At 44.8% G+C, this 23,364-nt stretch overlaps 1 protein-coding gene across 4 annotated transcripts in view; it reads right to left on the reverse strand.

Annotated features, from left to right (window-relative positions):
- The window catches only part of WBP1L (WW domain binding protein 1 like), a 49,149-nt gene extending 26,047 nt beyond the window's left edge, over positions 1-23,102 (reverse strand). The window contains exons 1-2 of one of the 4 annotated variants that reach the window (XM_052677286.1): positions 22,996-23,102; positions 9,602-9,741 (exon numbers count right to left, since the gene is read on the reverse strand). In XM_052677286.1, the coding sequence (XP_052533246.1) occupies positions 9,602-9,613 (12 nt within the window). In that variant the 5' untranslated portion in view covers positions 9,614-9,741; positions 22,996-23,102. Of the gene's footprint in view, positions 1-9,601; positions 9,742-16,378; positions 16,439-22,995 lie in introns of all 4 variants that reach the window. The other 3 variants (XM_052677281.1, XM_052677284.1, XM_052677285.1) reach the window with 3 other exon arrangements.
- Positions 23,103-23,364: the final 262 nt, after the last annotated feature.

Here is a 23,364-nt window from a genome sequence, read left to right on the forward strand (position 1 = left end):
AAAAAAAGTTTTAAAGTCATGAGCCATTGAGGTGGAGGGGAGTAAAGAGAACTGCCTTATTAGAGATGACATTACCTGCTTCAGTGGAGTCAGGGTCAATTCTGTCCCTCACGTGCTTCCAGCTTTTGGGCACCCTTCAGTTTTAGTTTGGAGTGGGCCATGAAATCGTAGGAAAGCCAACTCCTCCCTCAGAGCCAGCACAGGGCAGGGCAGGGCATCAGCTGTTACACATTTGACGAGCCGTCTCTAGCAGGGCTGGCCTGTCAGGGTGCTGCAGGGACGCCTGCCAGGCTTCTTGCTGTTGGCAGCACTGCCCTTGTTTTCCTTCAGCTCGTGTGTGCAAACAGGACCTTTGGTAAGGGCTCAAGAGGAGACACCATGCTCCAGAGCAGGCTGAAGGCAGAGTGCAGACAGTAATAGGATCCCCCAAACGTGGGATCAAGACGGTAAGTCTGTTCTTGTTTTAGCGTCTTGTACCATGTGGGTACCAAAAATACAGCAGGTGCCTGGCCTCTGGTCACATCATCACAGCAGACAGCATTGTTCCAAAGCTGCTAATGCTAGTTGCTTACCAGCGTAACCTTGATGGAAATCTCAAGACACCCTCTTCTTAGGGGTGCTATTTGTTTTCTCTCCAAATGACAGCAACTCGCTATTTTTAGTGCTCATCTCATGTCTGCTTGGCATTTCCCTTGGGTCTTACCCTTGTTTCACACCGCTGATGCCAGCTCCCACGAAGCGTGCATTTGGTGCCAGAGGGGCTGATGCCAAGTCTGCTTGTCCTGATGCCAAAATGGCAGCTGGTTTTATTGCTGAGAAAGGATTTGCCAAAGCTAACGGCACTAGTGCTGAGGAGACTAGCATCGATTCCAAGGTTACTTTCCTTCTTTGCTCTTCTATTGCCTTTAGACTTCATGGAATAATGCTGCTCCAAATGACCCTCCGGGGTCCTAGGAGATGAATTTTTCAGCAGGGTCTAAGGCAATTATGCCAGCAGACAGTCTGAACGTATGAGTCTTCAATAAGAAAGATAGGTACAGACATGGAGCAATTATCTGGGATGCAGCACTGCTGCTGCTGGGCCTCACCACGACAGGAACAAGCCCTGCAGATCACGCAGGGCTTGATCTTTCTCTACCTGCAAATGTGTTTTAAAAGAATCTCTCACAAAAACAGAGAACTGAAAACAAAGAAGGTTATGTGGCATATCATCACCAAGATATGCCTAAAGACAGAAGTCTGGAGCAGGAGAAGAGGGTCAGAGATCAGCTGAATTGCATCACATCAGCATGGGCAGGGAGTCAAAACCCAGGAGAGGTCACGAGTCCCTACGCTGTTACCCCCCTCTCAAGTGCCACTCTGCAAAATGCTGCTGCGCAGACACAGCCCGGCCCCACACACCAGGTGTAGGTGCAGTGACATGGCAAACACCCACACGGATGCAAGTACATGCTATGTGCAATCTGTAATTGCACGTCTACAGGGGCACGCAATTTGAAGGGATGGCATCCCTGCATATTATGAAGCATTGACCTCTGCTACTTTTCTTATTAGCCAGAGAAAATTGTTCAGCGATGACTGTCAAACGGGCACCTGATGGCAGACACGCTCAGGTCCTTCTTCAGACGCGGTGCAGTTAATTGGCCATTTAACCAGCTCTGTGCCTTGTCAGGTTCTCTCACTGCATAAGGCTTTGCTGGGATATCTGTCACTTACACAGCCCGGTCAGATCTTTCTAAAGTTCACTGGTGTTTTCAGAGCCTAAGTTTGCCAAAACTTGAACAAATTCACAGAAGTCCCCGCAGTCCTGTTTTCCTCAGCTGTTTTTTTCTTTTTTATACAATAAAGAGGTTTTCTAAATTGAGCTCAAAGAATCAAGTTTCTGTCTCCAGCAGAGCACCATTACTCCACAGCACATATCTTTCTGTGAAAAGAAGGGATCTTCTGGGAAGTCCTTCAGGAAAAACAGAGACATCAGCAGCCACCTCTTTCCCAGCACCCTGCTATTATGGCTCGATAATGTAACGTGAGCAGCATTACAGAGGCTGTGCTGAGGCAAAGGAATGTCCTCAAACTGCCCTACAGATGTGCACTAGAGTGCTTTTCAGCTGTTATCCCCAGACTTGGCACCCAGGCTCTGCAGCAGCACCTCCACCCATCGATTGGTGGGTGATGGATCACACATCGCGGTACACAGCCACAAACAATGGGTTTAATTGAGGCACAAGGAGGCAGGGAAGGCTTCCCACTGACCAGTACAAGGCAGCACTGCTGGCTCTCCAGAAGAAAGAGCACTAAGGGTTGTGTACATGTATCTTCATACAACCAAAGCAAAGAATAAAAGGAAACCACAAGTTTAGCTATTAAGAAAGCTCAATACCGCAAGCATTTAAGAGATCACAGCACAACAGTATTAAAGCCATCACTTTTAAATCACCAGACAAAACACTAGGAGAGCTATCAGATCTTAACCTCTGCTGTTAGAAATTTTTTAAAACACGAAACTTTGGGGAAAAACCACTTCAGAAAGCCTCATCTTAAATACACGCTCATCTTCTCTATCCCAAATTACTGCGTTAAGGAGCTGAGTGCCTGGAGAAGAAAGGCGAACTCATCTCTTTCTTCTGAAATGAGGAATAAACAGAAAATGAGGAATAAATAAACCAACACAGTATATATTTAAGTACAGATTCCAGTCTTTCTGCCGTTTCACAGACAGGGGTTATGTCAGGACTTGCAAGCCTAACCTTTCTCCCGCAGTAGCATAGGTTCTGTTTGGCTTGCGTTGTCAAATGACAAGAACGGCCCCCCAAAATCCTACACACTTTGTTGCTCTGCCAACCACAGGGGAGAGCTTTTGGGATCGCATCAACCAGGAAAGCCCTCCGATAGCATCACCTACATAAAGCACAGAGCATGTGAACGTGGGTTTCCAGGTACCAACTTGCTTTGATTCAAGCACACAGAGCAAATTCCATGCCTCCCACGATCAGCTGTGCCCTTCTGCAGCAACTAACTCCCTGAGCGTAAAACATGGAGAGTGCCAGAAAGCTGCTCGAGATGTCGGCAGCGGAGCTCTAAGAACACCCACTGGGAGTACTTAGGGTGGGTGCCCAGCAGCACTGCTGCCCCAGGACAGGCATGTTGCGTAAGGAGCAGGCAGCCTGCAGGAAGCCATGCCCTTGGATCGAGTTCCAGCGCTGACATTACGCAGTCTGCACTTCGCTCAAGCATTGGAAGCACTGGTGGCACCTGCAATCACAGCCAGGTTCTCAGTCTGGGCCGCATACCTGCAAGCCAGGCAGCGCTGTCATTCCGAGGGCAGACACCTCGGACACCCCGCTGTCTTGCTTCATACCGTCCTGCTATCCGTAGGGTCACTCCTTCGGCATCAAAGTACATTCCCCTAGCGTGCACAAATATGCTTTATTAAACAAAAGTCAATGCTCAGTAATTACAAACTCATTTCAGCTTTATCTCAGGACAAAACACTGACCAGCACAACCTGCCTTAATGGCATTATCTTATCCCAGCTCATTTCCATTAGTGGTTGTTATTCCACTAGCAGATAAGGTGAGCACTCCCCTGGCTGCAGCAGGGCTGGAGGAGGACATGGTGACCCACAGTGCCAAGCCTCCTCCACACGGCCATCTGGGCCTCTCATGTCAGGGCTGCTCAGAGACGAGATGCAATCCTAGAGGCATCAGCTGGGAAGGCTTCTCAGGAGTCCCCCAGTCCATCACATTACTCCAGGAAGGACTCAACATACCTAAAGCACCAGTGTTTGCTGTCCTACTCTTCAAACTGCTTTCAGAAGACTTTTTTCAAAGACCATAGGGACCAAATGTTAGTTTGACTCTCTTTTCAATATCCAACTTAAACATCTCTTAAAATACAGCATCCCAAACTGTGCATATCACTTACTAGTAGAGTACAATAACAGACCTGCATAGGACACCTCTACTACAGCATCATAAAAAAAATGTGTGTTTTGCAATAACAGCTGCACTCCTGATGCATCCTAAAGTCTCAGATTCCCTGTTTGCCTCTTCTTGCATTTTTTACTGACTGCTGCCGGGCTTCACATTATTTCTTCTCCCATCTTCAGAAATAAAGCAAGCCTTTATCTCATGTGCTCTACCTCCCAAACTGTTAGCACAGAGCAGAACAGACCTCTCCAGGATCCCATCACTTCCACAGATGACTCCCTCGCATAAATTCCAGTCACCTAATGAATTCACTGTACCATAATTTAATCCCAAAGTTCTCTACTCAGCAACATAAGCAACGCATTCCCTCAGTCATCCTTTAGTGCTGAGTGGCAAAGTTCAGCAGCCCCACCATTTTCTACCTTTTTCATTTAATTTTAGATTAATACTTTCACTTTTTTTCATCAATTTTTAGACTCCATATTTTCAGAACATTTTCTTAAGCCTTGAATATTCCTCATCAGCTGCAACATAATTGTAAGACCAAAAGTAAGGAAAAACAGTAAAGCCTTTATTATCCCTCCAGTTCTGGGAGACTGAACTTAGTAGCTGGTTCTAACATCAGGGGAAAAAAAAAAAAAGAAAAAAAAGATGATAAAATAAAAATCAAGATCCTTTTAAAAATCAGATGTGGCATAAGAAAAAGATGTCAGACTGCTTAAAACATATACCCCATTTGTGCAGTGAATTCAGCATAAACTGACAACACAACTATCTTTTAAAGTGTCAGCACCCAGCAGAGTATTTGTCGAGTCTGACCTCATGCTGAGTTGAGGTCAACATGAGGAAAAATAAGCGACTGTCAAAAACATCTCCAAATTCCTGGGAAATTCAAGCAATGTTTCACTCAAATAAATAAATAAATAAAATTACAAAGCAATCTTTTGTACATGTAGAAGCTCCTCAGCGAAATAGAACTTCCAAGTCTTGCTGCCACTTCTAGCAGCTCTCACCAGATCCCGATTCAAGTACTCCTGGTCTCTCTCAGCTGGATGAGCTGGAAGAAATGTGCATGCACACACATACCAAGAATGTCCCTTGTGAGTTCCATCCTCAGGTATGAGACACGTCAACTGAGGTCAAGGGTTTGACAGAGAGCCCAGATCTTGCTGAAGCCTCCTGCCAAGTCTACAGATCCCAGTATTTTACGGAGTAACACAGCAATCTGAAATAAGATCAGTTTCTGAAGAATAAGCTGGTGCTCTACAGGTTTTCTTTTATGCCAGGCTGTTGCTCAAGATTGACTGACCTGCAAGGAACACCCCTACAGAGGCCAAGCATTTGGTAAAGGTAGGAAATGCTCATAAGACACTCTTCACAAACACAGGACAGTCCCCATGGCTCCACTTTTACACAGATTGTGCTGAGCATAAAACAGCCACTCATGCACAGAAGACACAGATTCATTGTTGGCAAAAGATCACATGATGGGACAGCAATCTTAGAAATGCCCTGGTGTCATCCAGAAGGGCCCAAGATCCTCCTCAGTGAGTCGTATTGAGAAACAGAAACAGACACAGACCAACTCTTCTCTGTAGTCAACAGCACAGATTGAGACATTTTATCAAGATCTGAATGCCTCTGCCAAGTCCTTTACCAACACAGTAAAGGATCAAAACGCGTGACTGAAAACGAAACATCAAGTAAATTTACCCAGTTCAAGTCCTAAAGAATTTCTGAATTGTAATCAACATCTGCAGCCAGCCAGCAAAAATATAAAAATCCAGCAGCCAAAGGGAAGGGCGTCACCAATGTATCCCTCTCTAACATATAAACACCCTGAGAACTGTATCAAAGTTTGTTTTGTAATAACTTCTTCGTGAGAGGGTCGAGCTTCAGTGATCTAGGAAGCTGCGGATAAACCTCAATAACTGAAAATGCCTTTTGGTGCGCTTTCTCAGTTCTCCCTGGGGAATCTTGACTTTCGGAGGAATATTAACATGAAGCACGCAAAATATCTTGTGGACTGTTTATAACCTAATGGCTCCAAGTGTAACCTTAAACGCCGTTCTGTGAAGAGTTACCCACGTTTAGCAATTCGAGCAGGAGAGCGCTACAGCCCCCACGCAGCCCACCACCACCACTCTTCCATTTGTTTTGTTCACGCATTTTCACATAAGACAGCTGTTTTACGGTGGTATCAGTGAAACACTGCTCAGAATCAGGCCAGTATAAAACTCAAGGTGGCATCATTAACTGGTAGAATCGTTCCAAGGATCAGTGTTCAGAAATGTTTGTTCACAGGTACAACCAAAGCTGAAAGGCTTCAGTGCGTGCTTACATGGTCCTGCATAGTTAAGTTAGTGGGTTGTTGTGCTTGTTTTTTTTTCCTGGAAAAGAGATTTTGAAAGAAATGCTTCAAAAGACAAATGTGAAAATCATCTGGTTCCCATTGGGTGAGCTTACTGTAAATCAAGTTACCTTTCTGGAAGCTCAATATATACGTGCTAAATGAGAGCAAAACTCTCATGGCTTCACAATCAGAATTCAAAGAGTAAGATGATGCAAGAGTTAAGATTTTCATTGCAATGTTAGTTTAGTCAATTATACATCCTTAAACTTAAAAAAAAAAAAAAAAAAAAAAGTAAGAAGGAAAGAGTGTTACAAGCTGTGAAGTCAATACTTGCGTTAAAAATACTCATGGAAAAAATCGAGCTGTTTGCTTTCCAGAAGCCACTATTTGGTCTTTCCTACTTTTGCAAATTAGCCGAGGCCTTTCCAGAATTATAAATAAAACACTGAAAGCTCCATGTGACTTTCCCATATGTAGTTTTTCAACAGCCAAATTATTTCCCCTCTTCCATCCCCACTGTTTGCATACTAAGGCAGTGTTTGCCAAGCTTCACTCAAGAATTTTTAAACCAAATTTGAAAAATCAAGAAAATAAAGATTTTGTCAATATACTTTAGTGAGAGAGACAATTCATAGGAAAGGTTAAACTCAGGAAAGGAAGTAAGACCATTTGCCATCCACCTATAAGGGATGTCTCTGTGGTAGTACAGAAGATGTGGGAAATGGTGGGAATGCCGATTTTATCTCTTCTGGGCTTTTAAGAGCAGTGTATTCAGCCATCCCACTTCTCCACCTGTTCTGATACACAACACGCTCTTCACTCATTGAACAAACAAATGGACCTAACCCAAAAAGTGGGAGAGTTGGGTTAAGAGAGCATCTCAGTTTTATCCAGATAACTGGCAGACAGTGTACAGAAGGGATTTTCCAGTCTGCTGCCTTTCTGATTGCCTTCATTCCCAGCACAATGTATATGAACATTCAAATACCCAATATCCATACGACTTCCATGCTATTTGTCACATCCAGAAAACACGTGGAGGTGATCTGAAACCAAGCCTTCAGCATTCTGAAGGGTGAGATATCGGGCTACATCTACAAGCAGCAACGTGGTGGTAGGGAATTTTGAGCCGGAGGATGCAGCAGGCAAGGCTGAAGAGCACATGCTGGAGCAACAGAAAGGATCCTCTCCTGGAAGAGTAGGTAGAGGACAAAGCACAGAACTTCACCTGAACAGTCAGAGCAGCCCAACAAGGAAGACAAGAAAGTCACCTGGCACATGACATTAAGACTGCTATATTAAACCATGCCCCAAAGCAGAAGTGTGACATACGCTCTTCTCAGGACACCAAAGTATCTCTTCTCCAGTTTGAGTTGCAGCACAGCATTCATTCCTACTGACTTCACTCTACTCCTTGGAAGACAAACACACCCACGGTACTATCTTGATCAACGCAATCCCAACATGTCCTTCATGGCATGGAACAGCTCAATAAAGTGGAGCACAACAGAAGCCTATTCTGAGACTGCTTGAAATTCTTATGTTTGATGTGATCTACATCAAGTCTCACTAATTTCTAAATACCTCCTTGACACCAAGACTGAAAAAGCCATGGCTTTCCACTTCATTGAGCTTCACTAGTTGCGGTCCACATTCTGTGTCACAGAAGCCTAGCATGAAGACTTGGAACAAGACTCTGCAAACACATCACAGCTGTTTAAAACCATGAGAGAAGGTGTCCTCTGCACATCGTGAAAAGCAAGAGGAAAGATGTTCTGTATTCATTCTTTACAGTCTTGTTCAGTCATGCTGGATGCCTACATGACTCTTAAGTGATGGTTATTTCCTGTTGACAAATATGTTCTTCTGCAATCTACTTCATCAGTTTTCAAAAAATACAATTTTTTTAACATTAGGCCTTTTTTTTTTTTTTCTTTTTTCTGTAACACCTATTATAGCCTTTAAATAACACAGAATTAGGACTCCAAATGACTCATGGTCCACGTTCACTTGACACTGAACTTCATGTCTGGCAAAGCCTCGCTATTTTCTATTATTTTCCCTCAATAACATTTATGGTATCAGAAGTGGAGGCAGAGTAATTAATATTTGTAGATAACATCTATTATTTTACACAACACAAAAGATTCAACATGTTTTTTCACGCTAGTTCGGTGTTTGTCTACATATGTATCAGAATTCATACCTAAGTGAAAGATCACAGGTTTCAAAATTGGATATTGCATGACTCAGTGATTGGTCAATAATGAAGGAAAACAGATACAAAGCTGTAACACCATTTGTGAGAGTTAGAAATTATAGATGACTACCACGTTTTTCGGAGCAAACTTCAGAAAATGAGCAGAGCAAATGGGTAACTTCCTTTAATTTATCCCCATTCCAAACCAAGGATGGAAAAAACCCATAATGTTCCTTTTAACTCCTCCACAGCAGCAAGGAGACTGAAAGCGTAATTCACCCTGATACTTTTTTGTAAAAGGAGGATTTCATTGTTAACTATAGTAAACACCAGATTTATATTTTCCCTTGCAGCTTGCCAATCCTGCCATGACTCAGTTTAAAAAAAATAAAAAGAGGTTTCCTTTGCACTTCAGTAGCTCTCCATTTTTAATCTCCAGCAAAAAGATGGATGATAATTTCTGATTTCTAGTCACGCACCATTTCTGGTTGAAATCACAGCAATAAACAGTCAGAAACGTAAAAGACAGACCAAAGTTGTTCTGTGGCATCCCACTGCAGCTAAGACCAAAACTTTATAGTGCCTTTATAAAGCAAATCAGCATTTAACAAAAAACCCTCAATGCTTCTGAGCCACTTCATTGTAACAGAATATTCTAAGAGGAAAGTGATAAATAACTGACCAGTTGTCTCTGAGACAGTCAGAGAAATAGCAGCAATAAGCAGCATCAGGAACGAAAGTGAAGCACCTCATAGCTTCTGCCCGGTTGCCAGGGCTCCATATTGACCTAAGACAGACAGTTCCCTCCTCAATCCTTGCAGAACACAAACATATAAAGACATTAATAAGACACGCAAGACACTGACAACTCAGTCAAAAATGCCACAGTGACAGCTCAAATCCTGTGAGTGGTTTGGTCTTTTTAATGTCACTAAATATCTTCTTATTTCCCTCCCTCTTCCCCCCTTCATATTCATACCTTATAAAATACCTTTTGTACCTCAAAACACTGAGGGAAGCCAGCAGTGATTTCCCATGGGCTGCTGCCCAGCACTCTGGGGAAGGGAAGCCAACTCAGATGTCTCAACTCAGGAGCACAAAGAAAGAGAATACTTGTACCGGCTTTAACATCTCTTTTCTTCACATCTGGAGGTCTCTGCTAACAGATTCTAACAATCAGGACACCAGAATTCAGCATCTTCAGCTTCTTTCCTGAAGGACTCCAGATACTGATTCCTGATACGCTGCCAATCTGGTCCCTGTAACAAGCCAGACAGCGTTCAGGGAATGGTCAGGAAAAGGTTGGGAAACAGGAGGTGGTGGCAAGCAGTTCAGGCTCCTGGCTGCCGGGATTCACAAGGCTTTCTATGTCCCAACACATCTAGCAGAGGATTTGCCAACTTCAGAAAAAGGAACCAAAAAGATGAACTACGGCACTATGCGAAGCCACAGGACTGAAGTATTTCAAGCTCTCTACAGTTTGGAGAACGTATAGTCCTGTTGAGTTAGCATAAGTACTACATGTTACCCTAAACTAAAGTCTACAATTCCTGACCAGAAATGTGAAATAAAAAGCAAGGTTTAGAAGTGAAGCTTCGTACAAAGATTCTCAAACAAATGCTGGAAGAGACAAGGAAAGAACCTACCCAACCACACACCCATCCAACCATCCATCACCCTTCTGAAGAGCAGCTCTCAGGAAGAACTGGGGAAGCACTTTGTGCAGAAATGCTTCTGATAGCATCCAAAGCCCTCTGTCAAATTCTAATATCACTCACACTCTTCAAAGTCTAATTCTTCCTGTACTGCCTTCAAAGACTCTCGCAATTCAAAAGCCATCTGAGAGTTCATTAATAATACCACATTTAACTAATGCATTTGCTTTTCTGGCCAATGAGGTCACTTTCCTGCATTGCATCCTATACAGCAAACCACATGCTCCTCTGAATAAACACTACTGCTATTATTTCTAAAGCACTGACAACCATATAGATTTACAACCACACACAGGAGCCAAATAAAAGTTCTTGCTCTAGAAAAATCTGCTTCTAGTCTTTACTTTCCACTTGAATCCATAACTCTGAGCAGCAAGCTCTGTCTTTAGCTGAAGCAACTATGCATAAATCTGGATGAAAGATGTTAAGAGTACAAAAATATCCATTACCACTTTGGACTAGATTTGAACTGGTGACCGAATGATGTGACACTTGATAGTTCTTTAACAGTCCTATGATCGCAGAGGTTTGCATCAGCAAATATTTAAATCCCAGGAGATGCTACTTCCTGCATAGGAAAATGTTAGATAAATGAAACCTTCAGAAATAAAAGCTTCTAGATGTGTGCAACTCCAAAAGGCAATTAAATTGAAAGACTAGTCACCAGATTCCCATGGGTTTCTGAAAGACCCATATATTACATGTATCCAAGCACACAATTTCATGCCAGAAGTCACAATTAACAAAGTTCAGCCTTCATTACTAGACAAGGGATAAACACAGCAAATCCAAAGAAGTTTCCCTTGTGTCTTCAGAATCGCACAAAAAAATTCAAGACAGTTTGGATTGAAATACACAAACAACTCCACACTGAGTCAGTGATTAAGAACTAATATCAGGACCATCTGCTTATCAACTGCATCATACCAAATAAGCAGAGCCAGGCATCTAACACCTATCCCACCAGAGCCATTCAGGCTCTCGCAATCCACGAACCTTGCATTAATACCCTGGAGCTCTGCCAGTGGAGAGGTGCAAGTTCTGGTAAGGTGTGCACGCACCTCACCTGATGTGAAAGCAGCAATCAAGTTTCCACTTGAGGTGAAGCATCCTGTAACGTTTTATTGGGTTGCAAAAATGTCTCCGTGGTATACATCTGCTGGAGAGGCAGACAGAGCCAAAAGCATAATTAACAACTCCCATCAGAGAGCACATCCTGTGTCACGTTTTTAACGAAGCGCTGCATATGCATAGGTGCTCCATTTCATTGGAGAGCCTCCACATCAAGAAATCCCCTGATCAATAGCAATGTCTTTCACCTGCCTGATGAAAAGTAGCACTCCCTCAAACAGCCACCAGCCCTCCTCCCTGCGCCCACAACAAGCTCCATCACAATGGTGACCATCACCACAAAAAGGCTCTCCACAAGAAGCACTCATGCAGCTCTCTGCCTGCCTGGGAGATGCAAACTCTTTCCCTGCATTTGTTTATAAGCTGCAGACATACTTCAGATGCCCTATGCTTGCTCATTCAACCACCCCAGACATACTAGCCAAAAACCTCTTGCCATCCATGTGTAGACAGTCACGTTCTCCAGTTCGTACCCAAGGGGCATGCAATTTAGGGCTTGCCAAGGAAAGCTGCTTATCATTGTTAACTTTAACTATATCCTATATAATTAAAAAAGCTTCAAGAAAATAAAGAAAAATGTAATAAAAATTACTAAGACAGATGTGATAAATCTTCCAAAATCATCAAAAACGATCACAGTAAATGCTTTGAAGAGTAAAGAACCTGGTTTCATAAACACACTTCTGATTAACCCTTTTGCAGCTTTAGAAAAGATAAGATCTCTGTTGTTGCTGAGCATATCTGCAAGAGCTTGCCAAGGAAAGCATGAGCAAGCAGCTTCAAAGGCAGAATGACGTACCTATGGCAGTAAACCCTAATCCTCACTGTGGAAACCACGCAACTGAAGTTAGTCATAGAAAATGGGATTAGAAAACAAGGGGCTGGAGGAATCAGCAGTCATCCCAAAATCACGTTGAAAAACTTGAGCAACTTTTAAATAACGACTGTTCTCAGAGTGGATAAAGAGGGGAGTAAGTCTAACACATCCCACAGGAAACCTGTAGTGGATAGGGACCGTCCGGGTCAGCTCAAAACCTTGAACACTGGCCCTGATGGAGGCTTAGAAAGGAGTGAAGGTGCCAGCAAATACCAGCGGTCACCTCCAGAAGTCCAAGGGCATGAACCTCTAGCAAAAGGGCTTTCCGATTTGCCCACATAAAACATAGCAAGGATCAAAGCAGAATGTGCTTTTGCACATTTGCTTTTGCAAAGGCTGAAGTAGAGTCCTAAGAAACTATCTGGGAAGCCTGGCATTCTTCTTTCCACACTTCATAATGCCATGCACCTGAGAATGTTGCAACTGCTCAAATGACCACCTTCGTGAGCATCACCCACAGCACATGGCAGTAATGCAGAAGTGAAGCCTTGGAGAGAATTGAGGCAGTTCTCCAAGCAGACACAGTTGATGTGACCTCCAGCAGTTCCTCATGTTTTTTCACATGTGTCTGTAACTTCCCAGACAACAACAGCACTGCCTACTTTCCAAAGACCAAACCAAATCCAAATTACAAGTTTACATAGCCCATGCAAAATTCAGGTTTTGAAGAACGTTTTCATTTTAGGACAAGCTGATTTTCTAACTCAAGACAATCTTTGGGAAAAAAAAAAAAAAAAAGAAAAAGTCTGCAAGGATGCCCAGAGAGATCCTGAAACAACAATTTGGAGGAGATTCCAGAGAACTTCATTAGCAAGTACAAGCACCTAATCCTGATCATTTCAGTAGATAAAATTAAGAGAACACAAAGACTTGCATCAAGAATAGGAAGGCAGTGGGAAGAACAAAGACAAGCAAAGAGAGAAAAGAATAAAAGAATACCGTGAGAAAATAAAGGAAAAAAAAAAAGGAAAAAAAAAAGGCAGACTGTTGTGATCTTGGTGTTGATGAAATCTGCTCCTGGTCGATATGGAAGATGACCACAAGGTACTAACCAACACTCTGACAACAGAGAGTATATTCTCCCTCTGGTTTCACTGGAGACTCACTGGGCCTCTAGAAGTATCAAGTCTTCGAGAGATGAGTATCTACTCTAGCACATGGACCACAAATGGAAGGAGATGCAATTAGGAGCAGTAAAAGGATAGACACTCAAGGGCCACCCCATACAGTCCCTCTGAATCTGAAAGGTAACCAGACCTGCTCAGGGACCCAGAGACGCGGCATGAAGGTTCAGCTTCCAGCAGCAGCAGGATCAAAGAGTACAGACTCTGTGCTATACTTGGTTAAAAAATTAAAAGCAAGGGAAGTCAGAGCATTTCACGCTCGGCTCAGTCTCTCAGAAGATGAAAGCAAAGAGGGGATTTTTTTGTTTAAGTACTTGCTTAGAAGTTCAATTAAAAAAAAAGTCCCCTTAGCTTCCCTTTTGTGTTTAGGCAGAGACTTTTTCTATATTTCCAGTGTTGCAAAACAGAATACAGAAGAAAACAAATCTACTTTGCCTACACAGTGGGGAAAAAAAAAGCCACAAAAGCTCATATAAATACATGCATGTCCCTAAAAACAGATGCACCTATCAGAGCATCATTGCAAGTTTTTTCAAGTTGAGAGCCTAGCAACTCCCTGTACTTGCTGTTAAGAACAATTTTACTCAAAAGTAATAAGCAGAGTTCACACTAAGTGAACGTAATGAAAGAACTTGGCTTTACTTGGCATGTAAGGAGAGCAATTTGCAAATGCTACCCATGGCCAGCTATTGAAAACATGGGCTGAAGAGCCCAGAAGGCACTGCAATGAGTGACTTAAGTGGAGGCACCCTACACCCACCAACATTCCTGCTGAATGAATGTGAAATCTGCAAGAATTGCTTTTATTTATCTTACTAGAAGCGTTTCTTGGAAGAGCTGGAAAAAATTTATTTCAGATGGATTTTTCAACTGAGAACAAAGTTGTATTTATTATAATTACGCACTCTCCGCTGTGGCCTGCCTCGCTGAGAAAGAACATTAAATTCAGCTGCACACGAACTCACGGAAATGACCTTTTGAATGAGAATGCTGCAACGAGAGACTCATAGAGCATTCTCCCTAAATAATGCCCCACTGTTTGCAGCTTGTGATTAGCATCTGACCACTGATTTCAGCTGCTACTTACACAGGCACAAGTCCACATGAGGTCAATCTGCTGAGAGTAAGTCACGCTTGCTGCAAACAGCAATATGGAGAACAGGACTTGGGAAACTATTCAAAGTCTCCAGCCCAATTTGTTTTGATGAACATTTATTAACCATCACGTGGCAGCATAACCTTGGGAGGCACTCTGAAGAGGGCTCTTCTGTAGGATACACACTACATAATTTGAATAAGAAGCTCAAAGGTGTTATTGGTACTCACTATTAATGAGAGCAATGAATGCACGGAGGAACACTATTTTCACTCACTATTTTCAGAAGGACTTGAAGTTTATCTGAAAGGCTGCTGGATGGAAAGTCCAAGCACGTCAGGATGGAGGTATGCTAGACCTAAAGAACCAGGCAGTCAAACCAGCAGGTCCATTTCATCACCTGAATGAAAAAGTGCAATGTGAAAAGGCAGGAGGTGCTTGTTTGGAAATGGAGGGTGCCTCTTTGGTGTGCAAATGTAAACCATCCTCCTCACCCTCCTCAAACACATCAGATCACCTTGCTCTTCAAAGAAAGTTTGGCTATTATAAAGGTATCCCATCCTCTAAGAACAGATGTCTGAGCCTTCCCAGCAGCTGAGTGGCTGGGCAGTTGAACTCATTGCTGCCAAAGAAAGCAAGGCAAGCTTGCGTGCTGACGTCCATGTCTAGGGGGCACTTGGAAGCTGTGCTGCCTGCCTGGCCAACACCACCCCCATGCAATAGGACCTGCTGGCAGTGTGCTCCCAGCTACTCTCCCCTCCACTCTCCAAGGCATGTACAGCAGGCTCCTGTGGTTCACAGCCATCCAAAGGATTTTGCTTCGTGGTTCACAGGTCTAGAAAACAGACTCCCCTGTCTAAGCATCTGAAGATTTTTAAAGCCAAAATGCAGCTACGAAAACAGTCTGTGCTGCCAGTTTGGGTTCTGTGCTCACTTTGCAGAACCTGTGTTAGCATTGCAGAGCTCTGGTTTCACAGCCTCACTCACTCAACCTGCTGGTTGAGTCCCAGGCAGCTCTGCCTGCCACTGTCTCCAAGGGGAAGGCAGTATGTGAAACTCAGCTTCCTGACTGCAGAGCCAATTAACCAGGAGCTGTGAAGGAGGAAAAGCTCTCACTTGAGTATTTGTCCTCTGTGCAGCAAACACAGCACATGCCACAAAGGGAACAAAAGCTGGAGCCTCTTGTATTGTCCTACGTTGATGATTTACAGCAATGCCTTCCAGACAAACAGAAGAACAGCTCCCACCTGAGCACAGCAGAAGCCAAGAACCATAAAACCACGTCTCAACGATTAGGTAAAGATTGACCATAGCACTGGAGGCCATTGAAAACCTCTAGACCGAAACCTTGCAGAAGAAACAGGAGTTTCTTGGTTAACTAATAACTGAGACCTGAAGGCTCTCATTTAGGCCCCCAGCTGAAGAGGGAAATTACACAGCATTTACACACCTGGTGCCACACAACCTTCCCTTATTCTGACCCACACAAAAAACCCCACAGCTCACAGTGCATCCACCACCTGACATGGGGACACTGGAATGAGAAATGCGAAATTGTCTGCTTAATATCACACAGTCAGCCTGGATCAGAGCTGAAGAGCTCTTGCAAAAAGCAGCAGTGTCCTGAAGGAAAGACCCAGGAGCACAAAGTGACTTCTAAAAAAATCATTATTTTTGACAGTATTTTTAAATTCACCACAGAAGGAAAAAAACCCCTCTGCAAAACTAACAAAAATGTGTTTTGTTTTGTTTTTTCTTCCATATCCCTCCCTCTCATCAAAAGCTCTCAGACCGAAATGCTTGCTCTTGGGGCAGGGAAAAAAGCTGACACAAAAGCAGTCAGACCTGCAATTAACAAGTTAATGGGATGAACCGGGTAAAAGCAGTATTTTTAAAGCCTATTCCTTTAATGAAAGACATTAGACATTAGTTCAAAGCATAAACAAGTTTTACCTTGCACCCTGTCCTGCAGGGAAGGAAAGTGCCTTCAGAAGAGCTGTTGGCAGACAGTGCCTGTGCAAGAGAAAAGCTGGTGATAAGGAAAGCTCTCACAGCAAGGACACAAATAAACAAAATTTAGGGGCATTCATTTCGGAGTCTGACCATAAAATGCCACAAGAACTTAAAGTTTCCTATGAAAAGCAATGGAATGACAAGGAGAATTACTCCAGGCTTTCCTGGATGAAATCTTTCATCTTCTAATGAAAGGATGGTCCTTGGGCTTCACAGGCAAGGGACAGACCTGGGGGCACAAAACTGGTTTGCAGAGCCTAACTGGTCCTGCGATTACACTGGGAAGGCCTGGGAAGGACAAAGCAAAATAGCAAGAAATGTTGTAAAATAAACCACAAACTCAAGAGGGAAATTTAATAATCAAGTACACGAGATGGAAAAGATTCCTAATGGATGCTCCTTTTCCTTACAAAAACAGGAGGTGAACAAAGGGACAGAACAATCAATACAGACAGAAAAAGGAGAGAGAAATAATTTAAGGGAAAACTTATTTTTGCCACTGCAATTTCAGGCAGGCTTTGTCTGAGTCCAGGCGCTAAGTGTCAGTAAACAGGGACAATCAGCAGCGACAGATGTCTGCAAGCCTGCTTTATCTCAGCTTCAGATCGAAGGAGGCTGAAGAGCCGAATGAAAGCTGTTGGTGAAGTTTGTTTCTCCTAAATAGGCAGAAGTCAAAACGACAAGGTAATCTGAAGACAACACAATGCACCCCCAACCCTCCTCCTCCTCTTCAGCGTTTGCTGCTTGAAAAGCAGTCTGCAGCCTAACCAACAGACAACCAGCAACAAAGGGAGGAATTCATCACGCAGGGCACCCAGACATGACTCATGACCTTCATACATTCAGGTAGCTGCACTAAATGCTTTCCAAGCACAGAGCGAAGGTCCTTCTGATCCTATCTAAAGAAGAGACTTTTCTTCCTGCAAGGAGGGGTGAGAAGAACACATAAGAGTAACTTTCCCTGTGGGTCTACAACAATTGATGCGCAGGACACAATGAAGTCAGCCCAATACACAATGGCCTTGAAGACAGGCTGCATTCTTAAAAGGTTTTTCCCAGCCTTTGTAATGTCCCTGTACAATGCCCACCACCTCCTCCAGGCCCTAGGTAGTGTTTAATCCTCTTATTCTCCACGGGTCATTCACAATCCCTGGTTAGCTCAACCAGCTGGGATCCATGTGCCCACAGCCAGTGCCACCGAGCTGTCAGAGGCGCCGATGGATGCAATGTTAACAGCCTGATCTGAAGGATCCAACAGACAGCTCCCATGTTGGCCATCACCCAGCACAGGGACTTAAAGCAGATCCCACAGAAGGGAAAAGTTTCCAAGTACCCAACTACTGATGCACCATTAACAAATGAAAACTTATTATGAAGAGTCAGGACACAAGAGAAAAGAGCCAATCAGTTCTGCTCATTAAAAGCCCTCTGCAATGCCTGTGGGCATATACCATTCATGTTTGAGTTTCCCCACTTCCAACAGGCGATGCTCAATACCTTTTGCACAGGGAAAGCTCAAGGTGGTGGTGAGATTCCTGCAGGAGACCGAAAAAAAAAAAGAAAAAAAAAAAGGTAGTTCTGTAACCACTAGAACTCTGAAAGCTGACCTCTCATCAGTTTGCTCCACGAGGCTGATTGACATTGCAGGCCAGCAAATCAAACAATCAAACTCCAAAGTGAAGCCTTTCCCAAAGCTAGGGTGTGCATCCAGTCCGCTGACCACCAACTCACAGACTTGCCTGTACTCAATAAGCTGGCAAGGTCAGGCACATGATGGAGCTGTACGTGTCCCTGTTCATTGCAGGGGAGTGGGACCAGATGGCCTTTAAGGTCTCAACTCTAAACATTTTATGATAAAAACCGCATCACCACTAGTGATGAACCTTCCATCTTAGAGCAATGCAAAAGAATAAAGAGGAATGAAAGGAGAATTTCTTGAGGTAAAAGCTTTCCTCTGCTTGTCCTAAGGATTGTATCTATGAACCTCACAAGGGGCTTTCCAGCACTTCCCCAAACCCAACACCCCATTCCTTGTAAACATCAGTTGCAGCTCACCATACCTGCCTGCCTCTTTGTAGCCCATCAACATCAGGAGATTGGCAGTATGTGAAATGGCAGAAGTTTCCTGAAATCATCCCAACATTCCATGCTGCATGCTTGTTTTCTTCTGGCTTGTAAGCACAGACCAAAACCTGGCCATCAGGCTGGCTGCATCACACAACTAGCACATTGCCCATTTATGAACAACTGCCCTTCCATGGTTGTCTGTCACCAACCTGGATTCAAGGAACTGCTTCTGAGATGTCCCTGATATGCTGGGTCCTCACAGCCCCATCAGTAGTCTGCCCAGTCTTCAGGGATTCATGATCCCACAAAAACAAACGCCAGACAGGAGCGTGTACAGCCATAAAGTCACTAGTTAAACACATTACCAAGGAGGTTCTTATGCAACTACCTGGAAAAGGTTACCTGGTTACCTCTTGTCCCCTGCAGAACAGGGCAATGCGAGTCACAGGAACACCTCCAAACCTGCGTGCTGTCAGGAGACAGAACAAAGGGCCACCTGCAGCAATGTGTTACCAACAATCCAGGATACGTCTGACAAGGACAGATCTGCACAGGCACAGCTGGGACCAAAGGGCACAGCACAGACACTGTGGGACAGAGGATGAGGGCAGAAGATGAGCCCATCTTTTGGCCTAAACAAACACCCTGCTCTCGCCTAGGGCACACAGGACACTTTTGAACCAGGCCTTCCATCTGCTGCACAGCTGTTGAGATGCAAAGAGAAATTCTTACAGCATTGTGTGCGATGGTGAGGGCAGCTCACAAATGGAAGAATGTTAATCAGTGTGGAAGCATGCTATCCAGATGAGACACTGGAGCACAAGGAGGTATAACCACGGTGGTATGAGCGGTCCTTAATTCAATCTGCTCAGTTACTTAGTGGCTCTGCTCTGAGGAAGTACAGGCCGTACTTTGATCTCTGCTGCCTCCTGCCAAAACTGGGGAAATCAGCAAGCCAAAAAGCAAGAGTCACAAAGATACTTCAGCAGGCAAAATACAGCTCTGGGGTTGTATAAGCAGTTCTTCTCTTGAAGGACCCACAGCATTTCAGGAAGCACCAAAGTGCTACTGCAACTAATTACCTATACATTAACTGAAAAAGCTGGCATAATTTGACATGGGTCTCTCTTAGACGTGGATAACTGAAGCTTTGCTGCTCACACACCACCTGAAGTGACGCTCCTAAAAGGTCCCAAGCGCTGGCAGGTCTGGATCAAGCCTGGTAACTTCATGTGTGGTCACAGCCAGCACAGCCCTGAGCACAAACACTGCTAAAGGGGTGTCAGATGCACCAAGTCACGTCAGGCCTGTCCTGGACACAAGGCTCCTCTCTGCCACCCAGATGAATCATCTCTCAAGTCACAGCATTTCAAGAACTCTTCCATTTGGAATGAAATGGGCCTTTAAGGAGATCCGTGCTTCTGTCAGATTTTGGCTCAAAACCATCTTATTAGAGAAAGACAGATTCCTCAGGCTTGCCACATAGTTAACATTCACTTAAATCTCTTGTTTTTAAAGAAAACAACAGTTGAGAAAACGATGTGATAATTAAGCTGCTTGCAGTGGGAAGCAGATGGCTGGTCAAATAACCTTTAGTCTGCCCTGTAGGGATGTACTGCAATAGAATCCGCAATAGAATAATTATTAATGCTCAAAGTTTAACACTACAAATTTGATCAAGCTTGTTTTTTAAAGATATTTATTTTAAAAGACATTCTAATTCATTTCTTACTTCCCCACTTCCCTCTCCCTCAAGCCGTGAGGACAGCGCACAGCTAATGCTATACAAGTGCAGCCATAACGGGGCATGGCCAGGTTTCTTTTTCCTGTGTTTACTCTGATCTTATTTTTGTTACACAACTGCAACGTATCTTCCCTTAATCTGCAGATAAATGCTCCAATTCTTGTTAACGGGGAGCTTTGTGCTCCATGGTGAGCACACACGCAATGAACAGTCACAGGGGCAGGTAAAGAACTTGGACTCAGGATTGGTCTGTGCTAATTATCTTCATTCTCTTCCACCTGCCACCCAAAACAAGACTTCATTAAAAGAAAGGTCTTCCAAGATCCTCAGCAGCCTGGACTTATTTTAACCTGAAAAAAATCAGACCCTCCTGCACAGTACAGCATGTTCTCAGCAATGTTTGCTCAGTGTGGCCAGGCAGCACAGCTCCACCTCCTGAATTATTTAGAGGACACATTTCCTGCAGCACCTCCCAGCCTCAGACCTCCAGCTCAGAGAAGCACAAACCCTCAACAAGCCCTACCCAGCAGCAGAAGCAAGCAGGGCATTGCAACTGTCTGAGATGGAGGTGGCAGCAGGCAGCAGTCACCATGGGCAGTGAGGGCAGCCATGGTCTGCAGAGACCAAGAGCTGAATGCTGTCAGAGGTCTAGCTAAAACCATAGGAACCCTTGGTGCAGAGATCTTCCCAGGCCAGCACTGCTCACCACTACAAGCGCATCACCTCCAAGGAAATCATACTCTAAGGCAACATGAAAGCAGACAAAGTTTAGTTACATTCTCATTTCCCAGATCACACATGATTCAAATATATATATACATATCCCACATTACTCAAAAACGACAGTTTTTGAGTGGGTTGCTGTCAATCTGTAGTATGCTGTGAGATAATACCAGCTCTTTGACAGACAGTCTAAGATCTAAAATAAACCACATGAGTTTTATATAGACAAACTATGAAAAGAAAACGAGTAAGAGACACATCCATATCTAAATGCTCCAAAGAAAACACAGGCAGTCAAAGCTCTTCTCTCTCACCATCACGTACTGTACTACCCAAGACTTACTATTTTGGGATTACTTCTGGTGCACTGATTGGAGAGGATACCTACAAGTCAGATACGTGTATGAATACTTCTCTTCTTCCTTTTCTACTTCCATTTCCTTTCCTCTACCTGTTCCTTGACTAGTGCACAAGCTGTACAGGGAGTGTCTTTCACAACCTTCAAGGCAGGTATATTGTTCTTACTAGCATTTATAGGGTTGAAGACCCTCGCAGCTTTTGTCTAGACAATCCTAGCGCCTGGCTGCCGCTCACAGCTGGAACACCACAACACCTTGTGCCTATATACACTCAGTTGGTATATGTTGGTTTGATGGTGGAGCAGAGCAAGCGCTGGGACTTCCATCAGCTCAGGGCAGTTGAGACAGCATGGAAAACACACGGTTCAGCACAACCTTGCAGCTCTCTACTGCAGCAAAGGCCAAATCACAGCAAGAAAATTTCGGACGGCACTACCAATTGGATGGTTGGACTGAATGATCTGAGAGATCATTTCCAACCTTAATGCTTCTATGATTCTAATTACAAAGCCTTTAAAGTCTGTCTGGTACTCCCAGTGCCCTGAAAAAATAAGATTTAAAACATCTGTAGTCAAACACCTCTCTACTCACAACAGAAGTCAGAAAGATTTCCAATGGACGCCTTTCCCAGAAAGAACACTCCACACCAGTGTCCCAGAGAAACTACACACCGAGTAACCACAGCACCTGTGGTCTGCAGGCACAGATCAGTATCCAGGAGGACTTAGAACTTCAGTAAATTCATTCATATAATCTGTGAAGGTCTAGATCTTCAACAAATACAAAACGCAGTTCCTGCCTCCTAAGCAGACCATCAAATCTGAAGGCATCCTGCTCAATTTATGCTGTGCAGAGAATGAAAAAGACATAATGACTGCATGAACAGCAGGTTCCAGGTTGTGCATGGGACACCTGGCCCAGCACAGTTGTCTATGAGCAACACTGAGCAAGGTGAAGGTCTATGGATTCTGCAAAGGGCAGTCTAAGAACACTGCTGGAGAACATCATAGCACAGGCACAGTATTGAGTAAAGTGATGAAGGAGAGTGAATGAACTTCTTCAGAACCCTATAGGCATGAAGAAGGCAGTCAGAGCCTACAGAGACAAGGGCTGCTTCCCATCATCCTGGCTGAAACACTCTCCCTCCTTCCTTCCCTTGAGGAACACGGTTTTGTGGGCATGGTGGTGACGGGCTGATGCGTTGGACTAGATGATCTTAGAGGCCTTTTCCAACCTTAATGACTCTATGATTCCCCAAAGCTGAGGCTCACCCCACACTTCCTATGCAACACCAACCTCCTTTGCCCGGGCAAGCCCTGCTCCCTGGGCCAGCCACCCCTGCCCTGTCACCTCCCAGATGACACCCGCACCTGCCAGCGCCGCAGGCCGGTGCCCTCACCGCGGCTGCCGTTCCCTCTGCAGCCCCTCCTGCAGCCTACAGCAGCCCCGACCCATGCTGCTCCTCCAGCCCCAGCACGGTCCCAAACCCCGCTCCCTGCACCCCCAGCTCCATTTCAGTCCCAAACCTCGGCAGACCCCCCAGACGCTGCCCCCAGCCCACGATTCGCCCGCTGACAACCCTCGCCCCTCGCAGCCAGCTGTCGCTCAGGACCCCCCAGCACACACTGAACCCTCCGACCGGCGCCCCCCGGGCTGCCTCCTACCTGGGCGGGCTCCACGCTGGCGGGCAGCCCCTCGGGTAGCGCCTGAAACAACATCAGGGCCATGGCGGCGCGAAACCTCCTCGCCATCCCCCCCACCCCCCGCTCCCCGCCTCCCCAGCCCGACTGCGGCCCGGGACGGGAGCCGAGGGGGCACCCCGCGCCTCGTCCCGCCCCATCCGATCTCTGACTGGGCAGACGGCGCGCGATTTGGACGGCTATTGGCTCGACACGCTATCGTTCAGGGCAGAACGGGGAGGGGCGGGGTCCGCTTGCAGGGAGCTGCCATCTTGAGTGTGGCGCTGCGGAGAGGGGGCCCGGAGTAGTGTGATGGCCGCCATGTTGTGAGTGGCGGAACTGGCTGGAAGGGGG

This window comes from Tympanuchus pallidicinctus, unplaced genomic scaffold (assembly GCF_026119805.1).
Source record: "Tympanuchus pallidicinctus isolate F22 unplaced genomic scaffold, pur_lepc_1.0 scaffold16, whole genome shotgun sequence".
In the NCBI taxonomy this organism is placed as follows: Eukaryota; Metazoa; Chordata; class Aves; order Galliformes; family Phasianidae; genus Tympanuchus; species Tympanuchus pallidicinctus.